Source organism: Dromiciops gliroides, chromosome 1, assembly GCF_019393635.1.
Source record: "Dromiciops gliroides isolate mDroGli1 chromosome 1, mDroGli1.pri, whole genome shotgun sequence".
NCBI classification, from domain to species: Eukaryota; Metazoa; Chordata; class Mammalia; order Microbiotheria; family Microbiotheriidae; genus Dromiciops; species Dromiciops gliroides.
In genome coordinates, this window is record NC_057861.1 from 296,419,061 (window position 1) to 296,437,449 (window position 18,389).

At 38.7% G+C, this 18,389-nt stretch overlaps 1 protein-coding gene across 2 annotated transcripts in view; it reads left to right on the forward strand.

Annotated features, from left to right (window-relative positions):
* Positions 1-6,291: 6,291 nt before the first annotated feature.
* The window catches only part of CHMP4C (charged multivesicular body protein 4C), a 42,873-nt gene continuing 30,775 nt past the window's right edge, over positions 6,292-18,389 (forward strand). The window contains exon 1 of one of the 2 annotated variants that reach the window (XM_043975887.1): positions 6,292-6,683. In XM_043975887.1, the coding sequence (XP_043831822.1) occupies positions 6,494-6,683 (190 nt within the window). In that variant the 5' untranslated portion in view covers positions 6,292-6,493. The other variant, XM_043975888.1, reaches the window with a different exon arrangement.

The following is an 18,389-nucleotide window of genomic DNA, read 5'->3' on the forward strand; positions in this document are numbered from 1 at the left end:
ACAGAGACCATTCAGCTGGGAACTGAGAATATTTAGAACAGACATAATAACTATTTATCTCCAAGTATTTGAAGGGCTATCACATAGAAGAATTTGACTTTTTTTGCTTGGTCCCAGAGAACAGTGTGAAGAAATCACAATTATGGTTTGTCTTGCTATATATAATCCTAACAATTTGGGTCATCCATATGGGCATGGGAATGTGGGCAGCAAAGTGGTTCAGTGAATAGAGCAGCAGGCCTGGAGGCAGGAAGACACATCTTCATATATTCAAATCTGGCCTCAAACATTTAATAACTGTGTGGCCCTGGACAAATCACTTAACCCTGTTTGCCTCTCATCTGAAAAATGAGCTGGAGAAAGAAATGGCAAACTACCCCAGTATCTTTGTCAAGAAAACCTCAAATGGGATCATGAAGAATTGGACACAACTGAACAACAGCAGCAGCAGCAAAATGACATAGAAAAGTTCTTATTGTTCTCACTGACAATAGATCCTTTGACTTATTATTGTCTACTTGAGATATATAGCATATGCAGAAAAAACACAATGGACACTCAGATGCATGTTAAGTATTTTTTATTTTGGGTCAAAGCATGGACCACCCCCCCCCCTTTGCAAAATAACTTTAATCTGTCATATTTTACTGCTATAAAGTTATTTTTCCAAAATTGTTGCCTCTTCCCTCATTATGGTGATCAATTATGTGAATTCCATGGATGTTTGCTTTAGACCAAAAAACACATTCCTGAAAAATGTGCCCATACATGTTCAGCTGCTTGATAAATCACTATCAGATAATAATCCTGTGGCGTGCTTAAAGAATGATTCTTCTTCACTTGGTTAGAGTTCATTTGACATTCTAAAAATGGATGCAGTTTCAAAGGGCAGCATAAATGTATCAATTAGCCTGACTTCTGTTGTCTCTTATTAGATCTATAATTTTCCAATTTTCCTGCCATCTTAACTATGCTAAATCAAACCAAGAATGATCATTCTTCTAAACAATAGCCTCCTTATTAACTGAGATCAATTGAGATTAGAAATTGAAAAATATACTGGCTGCTGAGAACTCTTTATGAAACCACATTTGTGGTTTATACTAGTGAATGAAGATTAATGGGACTTTTTCAGTCTGTAAATCACTTGATTTAAAAAAATGTTTATTTTCTACATTTCCATTACTGAAACAGCAAGGAAATATATTTGGTTTGTTCACTGACTTGCAAGTATGGTCTTTTGTCTGTTGTGCTTATGTGTGAGAATGCTGGAGTTCAATTTTTTCCCCACTCATTTTAATCTCATAGACCTTTTTAATCTTCATTTATGATTGCTTTTCAAGTTGCAAACTTTTAACACTTTGACTTTTATTTACTTGGTCCTACTCTGCCTCCCATAATGATTTATAAATAAATACCTCAATTACTAATGTAGTTCCTTTTGTTTGTTTGTTTTTTTGGTGGGGCAATGAAGGTTAAGTGACTTGCCCAGGGTCACACAGCTAATAAGTGTTAAGAGTCTGAAGCCAGATTTGAACTCAAGTCCTCCTGAATCCAGTGCCAGTGCTTGATTTACTGCACCACCTGGCTGTCTTGTAGTTCCTTTTAAAATCTAACCTGTCCCTGAATTCATGATTTCTCCTGTAACTCCCCTAACAAAGTTGTCTCATAATCACTCCTGAAATATTTAATCCAAGAATATTAAGTGCCTGCTTTGTGCCTAGTTAGGCAGCAGTTTGGGACAAAGCAAGAGACAGGCAAAGATAAGTGATAGCCCTTGCCCTCAAGGAGCTTACTGTATAGTTGAGAAGACAAGATATAAATATGTACATTTTTAAGAAAATAATTCAAGGTAGTATATTCCAATCCTAAATAAAATTCCCTAGGTGGTCAAGAAAAATTGAATTGAATTCAATATGATTTTAGTTAAACACCTATTATATATCAGTTCCTCTGCCAGGCCCAAGGGCTGCAACAACTACTTGTATTTGAAGCTATTCACACCCACATTGTGCTATAGAGGGAAAAGCACTGGATTTTGAGTCAGAGTGTCTGGATTCATATCACTGACCTACTACTTACTATGTATGTGACCTTGGGAAAGTGACAACTTCTGTGGGCCTCAATTCCCTCATCTGTAAAATTAAGGGTTTGGATGAGATGCTTGCTGTGTTTCCTTATACTTCTAACCCCTATGATCCAATGTTTTAAAAATGTATACATTTAATGACATATTTAATTGTAGAAACATTTTGCTAGACAAGGGGATTTCTCTTTTTGTTTTGTTTTGCAGGGAAATGAGGGTTGGTTAAGTGACTTGCCCAAGGTCACACAGCTAGTAAGTGTTAAGTGTCTGAGGCTGGATTTGAACTCAGGACCTCCTGAATCCAGAGCCAGTGCTTTATCCACTGCACCACCTAGCTGCCCCCGACAATGGGATTTAAGATAGATACCCAAAAATCCTTGTCTAAAAGGGATTGCAATCTAAATGGGATAAAGACATATAAATAGATAGCTGTGATGTAAGGGAGAGTAATACAAGTGCAAAAAGACTGATCTAGGGTAAATTTTCTGAAAATTTTAAGAAGAGCTGGCTATTAGTGGAAGAGGGAAGAAAAGGTAATGGAGTAAAGGCCAGTTTGATTGAAACAGAATATGTAAAGGGGAATGTGAAATAAAACTGTAAATGAATGGTAGAGGCAAATTGTAGAAAGCCTTAAATGACAGGATCTAGAGATTATACTTTGTCCAATTAAACCCATTGCGTAGTAGTGTGATATAATTAGAAAAATATCTTCATGAGATTATGAAATGTTAACATGGAGGATGAATTGGAGATAGTAGATAGATAGAATGAAGTATGAAAGAATACTTAGTAGGGTACTACAGTAGTCTAGGTAAGAAGAGATAAGGGCCTAACATGGTTATAATGGGATGAAGAGAAGAGCATGGGTGCAAGGAATATTGAAGAAGTTAAATCAATAGAATTTGGGAACTGATTAAATACATGTATGGCTCATATGAGTTCTAAGGCAGCATAGTGCCTGGCACATAGTAGGTACTTATTAAATAGTTTTGGTCTAACCTATTGACTTATCTCACTCTAAATCCCTTTGATGAGTCAGGTCCCCAGAGCTTGGCTTTATCTCCCCCTCAGGGTTCTAGGTGCACCCTCTGGAGGGAAATGGAGTGGCTTTCTCTAATGCCATTGGTTTGATCCTCTTTATCATTGCTCCCCTCCAATATTATTAGCTGAGAATAATTTTAATCAGCCAGCTTTAATTAGCTTTTAAAGAAGGGCATTTACCAAAGTTGTCTGGTAATAATTGTTAAGACAAAAATTTTCCCCCAAAAGTGAGTGAAATACTGTTCCATAAATACATGTAGAGTCCAGGGGAAAGTGGGCTCAAGCTTAGAGAGGACAAAGAGGTAACTCATAGCTTCTGGTTGCTGTAAATTCTTTTCTCTTATTTGTAGGGTGCTCAAGAAGTCCCCCTCAAACATGGTGAATCTATATTCATCTGTCCTTGGTGCCCTTAGTTGATCTGGGATTCTACTAGCCCACCAATGAAAAATGGAAGTTCAAAATCTTTCAGACCCTTCAAGGCTTCCAACATACATCCTGAGCCAAAATAGGTTGAATGAGGAGATCTGGCCAAGAAAGACCTCTGTTCCAATTTCTGGAAATCTACCCCTAATTGACTATATTAATAATTTTTAGATGATCCCTGGGATGTGGCCAAGTTTTCTTAATCTATCTGAACACGATTTCTTTTACAACTTCATTTTAGTTTTAAGGTTTTTAGATTGTTTTGGTATGTAGTCTAAGGCCTATGTCACTGATAGAGGTATGTTCTCCCCTACTTAAGGTATCATGGCTAAAATGGGAAGAGTGGTTTTGACCTCACTCATATAGTGGTATTGTGAAGAGTCAAGAATGGTTCTGAGAATATGACTGGGAATATGGGTGTTCTCAACAGAAATGAAGCTGTTGGTCAGAGAAATGGTTGGAGATGATCAGGGAGGAGGTGATGGGTTCAGTTTTGGAAATGTTACATTTGAAGTTCTGGCAGGACATTCATTCCTGATAGTTGTGATTGTTTCATAATCAACATGGTGTATTGAATAAAGCATCAAAGAGAAGACCTGGGTTTGAGGAAGCAGGAGGAGGAAGAGTGCAGTGGACAGCACACTTATCTGATAGTCAGAGGATCTGGGTTTGAATCCCATATCTGACATTTACTATGTATGTGATCTTAGGCAAATCACTTAACCTTCCATGGCCTCAGTTTCCTTATCTTAAAAATGAAGATTGTGGGGGATGGGGTGCAGCTAGGTGGTGCAGTGGATAAAGCACCGCCCCTGGATTCAGGAGTACCTGAGTTCAAATCTGACCTCAGACACTTGACACTCACTAGCTGTGTGACCCTGGGCAAGTCACTTAACCCCCCATTGCCCCACAAAAAAAATGAAGATTGTTATGGGGGAAATAGGTGGGGGGTTTGGGGTCCTTAGGAATTCCTCTTTATAGAATTACACCCTCTTGTACACAAATCCAATTAGAATAAAATAATATTTCATTTGGGCACTAGAGAAAGGAAAAACTTGAGATAAGTCTCAAGGGGAGATAGCATGGCACAGAGACATGGTTCTCTGAGATTCCTATCTCCTCGAGCAGGAGACAGGCAAATACTTTTATAGAGGATTGATGGTCATCCGTTGGGGTGATCATCTGACTGGAAAGTTCTCTTATTGGGGAAGGACCGTCCCCCACTGGTGGTGGCTGGGGGAAGTTGGGCAAGAGGTGGCTCCAATGAGCCATCTCCATCCCCCTCACCCACTCAGTAACAGTCTAATGGGCTTATCTCTCTTGCTTCAAGGTGTGTCTCAAGGAGAAGACCCATGTCAGTTGGCCAGGTTAAACTTTAATAGTACTAACGCTGTAACAAAAATGTTGTAGTAAATGGCCTCTCAAGCTCTTTCCTGAGCTACATGTAGGATCCTATTAATCTCAGATCATATACTACTTAGTTCTGTGACAAAGGACAAGTCAACTTTTCTGAGACCACTTCTTTGTCTTTAAATGTCAATTTGCTTTTCATGTCACCAAACATGGCTGGTGGCTCAGATGATGGGAATGAGATAGTGACTAAGAACAAAATAATGTTTCTCTCTTACTAGGATTTTCTATCCTCTCTTAATACGTCTATGTATATAATAGATGGAAAATAGACCCAACTTCAGCTGGCAAGAGAATTCTAGCCTTTTTTTAAAGATAAGATTACATAGAAAGTTTAAGAATTCTTATGAATTCAACTAAACATTTCCCAAAGTCCTGCCACTTGGAAAGCAGATTGCCATCCCATTCTAAATCCATGTTGTTGAGTGTTATCTTCTGGAACCCATTCACGTTTCTGAGGCAAAGCAGTGCTGGTTCTCTACACACAGGGTAAGACACACACACACACACACACACACACACACACACACACACACACACACACACACACACACACACACACACCCCTGAAGACAGAGGAAGAAAACTGAGCTTTCATAAATACACAGAAACACCTGCATCTGCAGATCTAGGTGAGATCATAGGTTTGGGGTTAGACGCACCCCCGAAACGATCTAGTCAAACGCCCTCATTTTGTAGTTAATTGAAGTGAGACCCAGAAAGTTTAAGTGACTTGTCCCACCTCACACCACAGCTTTCAGATATATTTTTGGAAACCAGGTCCTCTGACTCCTAATTCGGCAGTCAGGAAGGGGTGACAGTCAATCAACAAGCACCTATTTTTTACTATGTCCTAGGCACTGGGGATACAAAAAAAGGGAGAAAAACAAACAAACAAACAAACAGTCCCCTGCTTTTAAGGAGCTCATAGTCTAATGAGGGAGACTATATACAACCAGCTATGCACCTACAAGTCATCCACAATGTAAATAAGATGTCTTCCCAGAAGAAAGGCGCAATTATGTATGCATACCCAAACATCAATAGTATGTACAAGCATGTATATCTGCACTGCTCTTTCGGTACCTTTTGCATAATTCCTTCCCAGTTTCTGGGATGCGCCTCTAAGGTTGGGGGCTCAGGGTTCTCAGTGTGCGGCTTCACCACCCCCCTTCTCTTTCGGGGCTCTTCATTATCTGTTTTCCTGCGGGGGTATAAACGGAAGAGCCAGCTCTGACTTCCCAAACTCTCCTCCCTCGCCCTTCCCTCTCCCCAGCCCAGCACAGGTAGCCTGCACGGCAGGACGGCCTGGGCGGGGCTGAGGACCAGATGGTCAGGAAGTGCCCGAGAGTGTGTGTCACTCCTCGCCCTGACACCTTGTTGATTTCTAGGAGCTCAGATTGCACCGCCTGCCTGGAGAGGATTGAGCTTAATCACCTGTTCTACAGGTGTGGCCCGGGGGGCTGCCACCTGTCTCTCCCTTTCTCCTCTCCCCGACTCCTTTGATGCCTTGGGGTCCCCAAAGACGCCACCATGAGCAAGTTGGGCAAGTTTTTCAAAGGGGGAAACTCCTCCAAGAGCAAGGCCGCTCCCAGCCCCCAGGAGGCCTTGGCTCGGCTCCGGGAGACCGAGGAGATGCTGGGCAAGAAACAAGAGTATTTGGAATCCAGGATCCAGAGGGAGCTTGCCCTGGCCAAGAAGCACGGGACTCACAATAAGCGAGGTAGGGCTCGAGTCCCATCCCTCCGTGGCCTCATTCCTAACCAGCTCTTTGCCTCTGGACTTCAAGCCCTAAGGGCCAGGGGCCAGAGCCCAGGAACCAAGGTCAGAGCAAGCCATGATTTCATTTAAACCCTCTGTCTTAGTACTTCCGACTACCCTAACAGTAAAAACAGTTTTCTGCCAAGAAGGGGCTGAGTGTGTCTATAATGTAAGTAATTGTGTACATGCTCGTATGTGATTTGTGCCATAGTTGGAATTGTAGACAAACATGCAACCCATGCTGCATATATTTTAGTGAAACCTATATGTGCCTCATCCACCCACATTTAGCCAACTTCTCTGTAGTTAAGATCTTATCCAGAAAGAAGTGAAAAAAAAAAGAAAAGAAAGAAGTGGTGGATTTCAAATGTTTATGCTTGCTTGACCTTTATAATTTGTAGGGAATTCTGAATTAATAATGTCCTAGTATGCCTATCATATTCTGAGGTTTTATTTGTTTTTTTGCTTTGCAAACCTCCATTGGACTGTTTTACTTCTTGCCTGGTATCCCAAGTATCTAGTAAGTGCCTGGCACATAGTAGGTTCTTAATAAATGCTTTGTGATAAAGGAGCTTAACAACACCTATAGAAAGAACGTTGCTAAATACTAGGGATAAGTAAAAAGATTCACTAAGAGGTGCAAGTGATTTTTCCTTTTGCTTTTTATTTGCAAGTGGTATATTCTTGAATGCAGCAACTCAAAGATGTTTTCTGTTCATCCTGAACATTTTTTAAAATGCAGAATTTCATGTGACTGTTTGACTCATAATTATGCTGGGACTTTTACAAAAATGTATTTTCTTTTTTTAAACATAATTTTGTAACCAACATTGTAGCAAAGCACATAAACTAAACTGTTTATAAGGGACAGGAGCAGTTTTTTTATGACTACATAAATACTGGTTTTTTAAAACTTCTTTAATTTTTTATGCTTCTTAAGATGTGCAAACTAGCACAGAAAAAATAAATTACTTGACCCATATACAAACATAACTTTATATACTGAGAGAACTAGAACTACTAGATCTCTGTTCTTTGACACTGTCAGGGCTGGAAAGAGAGCTGGTGATACATCATTCTGTTCTCACCATCAAACTATTAATGCTTGCATCCCTTAGTCATACACAAGTGTTGTTGTTGTTGGGGAGGGGGGGGGGGAGAGAACAAGTTTTTTCCCATAGTGTCAGACCTGAAAACACTGTACCTTCTCCCTGAAATTTGCTAATCACACCAGAAGCTTCTGTGTAACTATTACCCCGTCTTATAATGCAATAAGAACTGGAATATGTACTAAGGTCAAACTTCACTTTTTTCATAATGTTTCACTCTCCCATGCTGTCAAAATATTATGGTGCATATTTAACACTTGTAATGTTGGCTTCTATTTTATTTTTGTGTATGAAAATATTTACTGAAAGGCATTAAAGCAGTTAATCCAAAAGGAAGAGTTCTATCTTAGCCTATTGGGAAAACCCCCACAATATATCAGTATTAACTGATGATGATTATCTGAGGGATTACTGCTTTACTCTTCATTTTCTTGGTGCTTACACAATCTTTGTATGTATTATTATCTTAACGTTTAATAACTATTAATATGTTGTTCAGTCATGTTCTACTCTTTGTGACCCCATTTGAGGTTTTCTTGGCAAAGATACTGGAGTGGTTTGCCATTTCTTTCTCTAGCTCATTTTACAGATGAAGAAACTGAGACAAACAGGGTTAAGTGACTTGCCCAGGGTCACATAGCTAGTAAGTGTCTGAAAGCCAGATTTGAACTCAGGAAGATGAGTCTTCCTGACTCTAGGTCTGGCAGTCTATCCACTGTACCACCTAGCTGTCCTATATTAATACACATATTACTTTGATGAGTTCCTAAAATTCCCCATTCTCCCTTATTCCACACTCATATACACATTTGTCTGTCTCTTTACAGATCTCTGACCACCTAAATTACTAAAAAGTTCTTTATGATGAAGAGGCAAGGGATCTCTCTTGGACTGTAAGGCCTTCAAAAGCAAAGACTATGGCTTTTGAAACCATTTCTAGATCACAATAGGTGCTCTTCTTTTTTTGTAAATACCCCAAGTTCTTTCAACTCATCTTAAAAATATGACATAAAGCCAGAGCTGTCACCATCCTGGCCATTTTTCCTGGACATTTTATCTCTTAAAGTATTACTCTCAGAACTAGGCAGAATATTTCTCATGTGATATGACAAATGCCAAGTATGGTGAGATTATTTATTCATATATATTCATATATCCTAAAAATACCATTTTTATTTGATATTTACCAAATTTTTCTCTTGCTTCTTCAAGTAATAAATTGAAGGCTTACTATTTTGGGGGGGGCAGGTCAATGAGGGTTAAGTGACTTGCCCAGGGTCACACAGCTAGTGTCAAGTGTCTGAGGCTGAATCCAGGGCTGGTGCTTTATTCACTGTGCCACCTAGCCGCTTCCAACAGGCTTACTCTTTTTTGTTTGTTTGTTTGTTTTGGTTTTTTTGGTGAGGCAATTGGGGTTAAGTGACTTGCCCAGGGTCACACAGCTAGTAAGTGTCAAATGTCTGAGACCGGATTTGAACTCAGGTACTCCTGACTCCAGGGCCGGTGCTCTATCCACTGCACCACCTAGCTGCCCCAGGCTTACTCTTGAAAGACAAAAATTAGAGAAAACTCATCCTAGTCTTCTCCAGGTAGAATCATAGAATCATGGCACTGAAGCTGAAAGGAATCACAGAGGTCATCTAGTTCATCCCCTCATTTTGTGGATGGGAAAACAGGGTCTGGGAGATTAAGTCATCTGAGTAAAGTCACATAGAGAATAAGAATCAGAAATAGAATTTGAATCCAGGTCCTCCAACCCAGAGACAGCAATCTTCATTGTATTACACTGCCTCTAATGCCCCATGTCCACACTAACAAAGTATCTGCAAAGGATCTTCACAGCAATGGCCTCAAATCAGGGGAACTTTAACTGTATGTGTTACTATGATGAACAAGGGAGTGACTCTGCGAGACAGTCTACTAGGATGAGATGATTGGGGAAGAGATGGAGCATCGGGAATAGCTAAAATGCATTCTTTATTCCAGAAGCTGAAACCTGAGTATGCACTTGAATTCAGTGTCTGTTGGAATAAAGGCCTAGTTCAGACTGAGCTTAGTACCAGGTCAAAACATGGAGATAATTGTTGATCATGACTAATTTTTCTTTGTTTGTCAGCAACAAATGCTCACATATATAGCAACAGTTGTGATCAGCAGCATCATTAAAAGGGCAATTACATGTAATTTTCATTTAATCAACTAGATGCCCTGTGCTATGCTATCTATCCCCTGTTGCATTCCAAAGATTGCTCTATGTGAAAATGGTTAAGTTGGAATAAGATTTATTAATCTTTTCACGAATTTCAGGTGGTCAGAGATTCCTTAATGTTTCTTCCTGAGATGATACTAAAAAAGAGAGACTTCCTTGCCTTTTATCTAGTACAGCTATTTTATAGCAACGGCAAACTTCTGGTATTAAAAAAATCTTTTACTTCTTCTGGACATTGTCATTCGAAATGTCAATGACAACAGCATGTGTTGTGCTTTCTTTTGTACAGTGGGTATGGACATGCTCCCTTATGAGTCATATCTCTGAGTACTTAGAAATAAACTTGGAATGGTAGACTCTTCAAAGTCACACAGCACTGTCCAACTTCCCCAAACAACGATCTCCTTGACCACACAGTGCCTTCCTAAACAACTCTAGTAACAGGGAACAGTCCATTACTGGACGTCTCTGTCAGGCAGTTAACTCTTTATGATGAATAGCCAAAATCTGCCTCTCTCTAGCATCTACCCATTATTGGGTCTAGTTTTGCTCTCTTGGACTGAGCAGACTAATTCCTTTAGACAAAATAGCTTTTCAAGTACTTAGTATTCCTAGGATCAGAGAGCTAAAGCTGGAAGGAATCTCAGAGCCTCTCTAGCCCCATCATTTATAGATGAGGAAACTGAAATGTAGTGACATTAAATGACTTCCTTGTGGGCATACAGGTAGTAATTCAGTCAGTCAAAAAGTATTTAATGAGTGCTTACTATGTGCCAGGCACTGTGGTGAGTACTGGGAAGATAAATAAAGGCAAAAAAGGCAAGTTACCTTAAGAGGGTGGATTTGTACCTAATTCCCCTAATTCCAGAGTGAGTGCTGTTTTGTGGCAATAATATTAATAGTAATATTAATAATATTTGAAAGCAGACAGCTAGGCCACACAGTGCATAAAGCATGGAACCTGGAGTCACCAAGACGTGTGTTCAAATCTAACCTTGGACACTCACCAACTGTATGACCCTGAGCAAGTTACTTAACCTTTGTTTGCCTCAGTTTTCTCATCTGCAAAATGGGGATTATTGTGAGGAGCAAATGAGATAATAATTGTAAAGCACTTAGCACAGTGTCTGTATGCAATGAGTACTACATAAATGTTAGCTATCATTATTATTATAGTAACTATACAATGCTTTCCTTATTACCCTTTGAAGTGGGTACTATATAATATTCTCCATTTTAAAGATTAATTTGAACTCAGTTATTTTTTGATTCAAAGTCTAGTATGCTTTTAACCACATGTTGAATAATTCCTCATGATATGCCTAATCTTTTCTTTTCCAAATACCCCACCTCCTAAAAAGTGTTTTCAACTGATCTCCATATGACATAAGCCCCACAATTTTCTCATTCTGGCCATTTTTGCATTGTTATTCTCCTTCTTAAAGCATGAATCCCAGAACTGGATGGACTATTTCACATATGGTCTGAAAAGTACAAAGTACAATGGGATTATTATTCCTCTTGATGTGGACACAATATTTATATTTATGTATCCCAGAATGAGTTTTATTTTTGACAACTATGTCAAACTATGCATCATCAGTCATGGAGGTGACCCTAGGTTCTTGAAAGTTAAGCCTGCAGAACACTTGTTCTCACAAATTCTTCCAAAGTTGTAGTGTTTTGAATACAAGTCTAGTGATATGTGATAGCTAGTCTAGGTAAGCATAGAGAGGTTCATCACTAGATGCTGATGGGTAGACAAAAGCTAATGATTTTGTTGGCCACAACAACCCATAAAACTGACAGAAAAGCATAAAACTGTCCTTAATCCTATGCAATCTTCTTTTGTTTCCACAGTGAAACTAGTGTAATATCAGAAAAGGGGATAGAGATTCTTAAGACCAAATTGTTATTGGATCATCTGTGGACATTAATTTAACTGTTGATGATCTTAGTATGTCATCTTTGTGCAATGAGCAGTGAGTTGCTTCACAAATGAAGGAACTGAACATCTTTATTGACTTTCTTTTTTTAATAGTATTTTGTTTTTCCCAATTATATGTAAAGACAATTTTAGTATTCATTTTTATAAGATTTTGAGTTTCATATTTTTCTCCCTCCTTCCTTCCCCTCCCTCTTCCTGAAATGATAAGCATTTATTGACTTTTTTTTACTGTAAATGTGAGAATAAGACATAAAAAGTTTGCTTGTTGGGGCAGCTAGGTGGCACAGTGGATAAAGCACTGGCCCTGGATTCAGGAGGACCTGAGTTCAAATCTGACCCTAGACACTTGACACTTACTAGCTGTGTGACCCTGGGCAAGTCACTTAACCCTCATTGCCCCACAAAAAAAAGTTTGCTTGTTTTTATCATATATACAAAGTTAACAAGGACTAGATTTGTAGAACATTAGAGCACAATGGCACCTTAGGGATATCTAGTCTAGCCTCTTCATTTTATAGATGAAAAGATTGAGGTCAGGGAAGTTAAGAAATTTGTCAAAGGTCACACAGGCAGCCAGGAGTCAAATCAGAGCTTCTGTCTCAAATCTAGTGTTCTATAATTCCATGCTGGTCCATTTCATGGGCAACACTTTGTTGTTTCACTGCTTACAACTACATTCAGATCAACATGAAAATAATAGTATCTTATGTACAAACATCTCTTGAATGGTATCAAAATGCAGGGGAATTCTATAAGGAAACTGACATTCTCCAAACTAATATATCAAAGAGCTGGATGCTCAGTGATTCCAATTCAAATAGGCCCAGGGGTGGGGCAGTGAGGTGGTGCTGTGGATAAAGCACTGGCCCTGGATTCAGGAGGACCTGAGTTCAAATCCAGATTCAGAAACTTGACACTTACTAGCTGTGTGACCCTGGGCAAGTCACTTAGCCCTCACTGCCCCGAAAAAACAAATAAACAAACAAAAAACCCCAAACAAACAAATAGGTCCAAGGAAGAGTAGTGAAATCTATTTTGGGAAATATAATTTGGAAACAAGAAATGAAAAAAGATAAAGGTAAAAACTATTCAGAAAACTCATATCCTTCCATCATGAATACTTTCTACCAAGAGTCAGAAGGTTCTGGACACTGAATCAAAAAAATCAAGTTAATTTTCAAAGAGAGGATATGGTTGGTTATAGAAGTGAAGCAGTCATTTATGAATCAGCTGTCTATATATTCAGTTCACTAACTAGTTAGAACAAAGGACAAATTAAATACCAGACTAGAAGAAAGGATAAAGATGAGAAGACACTGCATTTGCTTAAACAAACTGTCACCTAAGAAATGGAAGATGGGTATTTTAAAGATGATGGCTTACTGCCATTTTTTAGAGAAATAAAGCTATACAAAAAAGTTGCTATAAGGAGACCTGAAAGAGCATAGAAAGTATCTTAGCTAACAAGCATTTAATCAAATTTATTAATTCATTCCACAAACATTTATAAGATACTTGCTATGTGGAGAGTCCAGTGCAAGGCACTGGAGAAGATACAATACTTAGACAAAATGAAATCTTTGTTTTCTTTGGGCAAGGGGGTGGTGGTGGTGGTGGTGGCGATAAGATAGACACATACATAGACTTACATGATAAATTCATGAGAGCGTTCTGAAACAAAATGTTATATGATGTCTGAGAAAATAGGTTGTTAAGACTATAGATCATGGCGGAATTGGCATTTGAGTTAGGGTTTATAGGATGGATAGGAATTCAGCAAAATATATAGGGAAGGCAGGTGTTTTAAGAAGGAAGGACAGAATGAACAAATGTTCAGAAGTGTGAAAGCACAGTGAATTTGGGAGGCATTTGGGGAAATTTTGGTAAAAAGAGGATGTGGAAGGGATAATATAAAGTTACATTGCAATGGGAGACTTGTCAGATGTTAGTCAAAAGAATGTTATCTTTAGGCAATGGGATGATAGATGGGGGCAACACCAGTTTGGAGTATAAGCCCACTTGTAAAAAAAAAATAGATTGGTCAATGATGGAAGTATGCAAATAGTATTTCCTCACAAAACAGGAAATAAGTTCAGAAAATCAGCATACAGAGAATTTCACACAAGATCCAGTGAAGTCATATTATAACAATAATATTCATAAATGAAACCCAAATGTGGACAGCAGTTTACAAAATGGAACAGATCTGCCAGCATTTTTTTTTTTTGGTTGAGGCAATTGGGGTTAAGTGACTTGCCCAGGGTCACACAGCTAGTAAGTGTCAAGTGTCTGAGGTCAGATTTGAACTCAGGTCCTCCTGACTCCAGGGCCAGTGCTCTATCCACTGCGCCACCTAGCTGGCCTCCCTGCCAGCATTTTTATAGTGATCTATTTTCATTGGCAATTATTATGCAACCACCATTTTGTTGATCTTACCTCAGTATCTGATGTGCCATGTTAAGATGTTCCAAAAGTCTAAGTGCCATTTAAAGCTATTAATTCTTAATAGTAATCTGAATAAATATTTACAGGAAAAATCTGTGTAAATACAGATGCTTGACTAGTTAGATCAAGGGGCACATTAAATATCATTTTAGAATAAAGAATAAAGATGAGAATATGCTATATTGGTTTAAACAAGGTGTCAACTCTGAAAAATAGAAGGTAAATATTTTAAAGATGCTGTCACTATCACCATTTCTTAGAGATATCAAAACTACACAAAATAGTTGCCACAATAAAGAGGAAACAATGAGATAACACGTTTAAGGGTACTAAAGAAATCTTAAAGAAGGAAAAATCCAAAAGAATTGTAAAAATCATGGGCAATGTTTTTACCCCCTTCTTAGGCAACTCTTAGAAGAGAGCAACTGTTCCAAGGATCCATCATTTTGTTGGTGTAGGCATTTCCTCTGGCAATATAGTTTGTAAAACCCTCTTTTTCTTAAAAGATGGGTTTTTAAAAATTACTGTAACTGAAAAAAAATCATTAGTAATAAGCCTTTTAATTAGAACCTCCTCTGCAGTAGTGTGGGACTCAAATGACAAATATAGAGACATATTCAAAGCCTTTCCAGGTTGGTAGGAGCTGCCAGAGCTTGTATTGAACTAACATAGATTTTAGAAATCCAGAATCATCTCCAGACTAAGATGAAACATCTGAATATATAACTTTATCTGAAGATTTATTAAATACCTTCTTAAAATTAAGCTATAGTATTGGGGGCGGCTAGGTGGTGCAGTGGATAAAGCACCGGCCCTGGATTCAGGAGTACCTGAGTTCAAATCCGGCCTCAGACACTTGATACTTACTGGCTGTGTGACCCCGGGCAAGTCACTTAACCCCCATTGCCCCGCAAAAAAAAAAAAAGAAAAAAAAAAAGGAAAAAAAATTAAGCTATAGTATTGTGTCTTTTGAAATTTTAGGGGTGTGCCTATCTCTGTCCCAAGTTTTAGGGAGTTTAGCTGGGGTTTTTAATATGTTGTTACTTATAAATTAGAGGCTATTGCACTAGTTTGGGGCATTAAGCATTTATTAAAGCACATCAAATATTAGTAAAGAGATAGCATGTGGCTCAGAGAGCTCAGAAAGGAGAGATAGAACTCAGTGAGGCCGCCTCCTCTGAGTCACCAGCCAAGAGAGAGCGTGAGAGTGTGAGAGAGCATAAGCTCCCTGCAGTCCAGAGGAGAGGTGACCCTTCCACACTGCTCCAAGCTAATTGGTTAGCATCATTCAAATCTCTTGGTTTACTGGACTGTAGGGTGGTCCATGAGCAGTACTTGCTGAGGTCAGAGACCAGAGGACAGACCATTTGGAGGGAAAGGCTTTCTGGTAGGTGTGGTTGTAATCTGTATTTCCTCTATTCACAGTCCAAGGTCCAATGACATTTCCTTTGAAATTCTCCTGACTATGGACTGGCCTTAAGAAAGGTCAGGCAAGGCCGAAGAGTTAGGCCCTCAAGTGGGGGCCTCTGAGAGTCCCAAAACCCCATTATTTTTTCACAGTATGTCCATGATATTCTCCCAACCTAACCAGGCTATTATCAGAAAAGGAAATAAAGTTACTTTGGCTTAACTTCTCATTGAATTCATACTGGCTCTTAGTGATCACCTATTTCTTTTTCAAGTGTTCATAAAATTGAACATACAGCAACATTCTGGAATTTCCTTCTTTCCTGCCCTCTTTTAAGTGTTATTTTTGACAGGTCAATGTTTTCAGAAGCAGAATTTCTGTAACTTCCTTCTCTTAATATTCATTCTGATTTTGAATAGTGGTAGGTGTTCTTCACAGATTTGTGTTAGTGTTTTACATTTTTAAAGTAATCAGGATTAATACTGAGGAAACAGTTAGGTGCACATTGTCTGGAGTACTGAGACTGGAGTTAGGAAGACCTAAGAACAAATCTGGCAGTAGACACTTAGTAGCTGTGTGACCCTGGGCAAGTCCCTTCACCTCATTTACCTCACTTTCCTCTTCTGTAAAATGGGGATCATAATAGCACCTACCTCCCAGGGCTGTTGTGAGAATCAAATGAAATGCTATTTATAAAGCTCTCAGCACAATGCCCGGCACACAGTAAGTATGCTATAAATGTCAGCTATCATCATCACCATAATCATCATCACTGTTGTTATTTAAATGAGAGTACTATGCAACAGCTTGTGTTTTCCTCACTTTTCTTTCTTTCTTCCTTTCTTTCTTTCTTTCTTTCTTTCTTTCTTTCTTTCTTTCTTTCTTTCTTTCTTTCTTTCTTTCTTTCTTTCTTTCTTTCCTTCTTTCTCTTTCTTTCTCTTTCTTTTCTTTTCTTTCTTTTTTTTTTTGTGGGGTAATGAGGGTTAAGTGACTTGCCCAGGGTCACACAGCTAGTAAGTTTCCAGTGTCTGAGGCCGGATTTGAACTCAGTCCTCCTGAATCCAGAGTCAGTGCTTTATCCACTGTGCCACCTAGCTGCCCTCAGACTTTTCTATACATCTTCATTAGTTGTGGAAAGTTTCTATGATTTTTCTATTTAGTATCTATATGTAAGTGTAAATTTCATTTCAGGTGACCTGGACAGCTTGACATGCTTTGCATTTCAAAAAAATTCCTTTTTGCAGATATGAGAGCAATGTAGATATGTCCTAAATGGTATATTTACCTGTTTGTATACATATTATTTCCTCCTCTTCCATTAGAATGTAAACTGTTTGAATGTTGTGGCTGTTGATTTTTCTTTGTATCTCCAGTGCTTAGCTCATTTATTTACATTTATTAAATGCTTGTTAATTGATTAATTGACTGATTTAATGTTGCTAGTGCTTTTCCAAAAAAACTTCATGGCTTTATGTTTAATTATTTGTAAAGGAGCAACTTCTACTTTCACAGATCATTTGCAAGATATATATTAACAGGAGAATAAAGAAAAAAGTATTTGACTAGCCATGAAAAGACTGGGAAGGGACCAAAGAGAGTTGTGTTTTCTTAGTTTATCACACTTCTCTGGCAGGGGTAGAAACTGCATTCAGAATGATCCCATTTATATCTGTGGTTTCAATAATTCAAGGATACTTGTTTTCATTAATGTGGGTATGTCCTCTACTGATATAAATCACAACCCCTCTCTGTGTCTATGATCTCCTTCAGTTTCTGTGACTGAAAAATTAATCACCCTATGGCCAACCTTCTCATGATCAGCATCTATATTCATGCCCATGACATGCATGAGCCTGAGCTTGATTAACCACAGCAGTGGGAGGATGAAATTATCATGGATAATTGAAGTAAACAGACAAGTCTAAAAAGACCCTCAATCATAGACAGTTTCAGACATCTGCCTCAGCAAAATCTTTTTAGCAAATAGCAGTGATTTAAATTTTATCTGCTTTTCCCTACAATCTTCTGTTGGAGGTGTTAACAAGCAGTAAAAGGATTCAAAAACAGAGCTATAACTAGGAATTCCAGCACCTAGGGCAAATTCAATTGAATGGTTTATATATTTTCTATGTACTTATATATGTACATCTCTCCCAATAAGCTCCTTAAGGGTAAAGATTGATTTGTTTTTGTCTTTGTATTCCCAGTGCTTATCGCAATACCTGCCACATGATAGATGCTTTAAATGCTTGTGGATTCATTAATTGATTGAATGTAGCCCACCATCACACTGAACTAAGGGGAAGTCTGTCCCCTTGAAAGTCCATCCTTTAAAATCCATTGCAAAATTGATAACTTATTACCAATGGTTACCAATCTTCCTAAAGGCCATGCATGGAGAAAGATATGACAATGGCATGGGGCAAAGCAGGCCCTGGAAGAGGAGACAGGACCCTGAGAATGGTTGTCTAGGGCTGAGGTGAGGAATGTAGGGATGGTTATCTCCCTATGGAGTATGGACAGTGGAGGGATGCAAGGTCAGTGGGTAG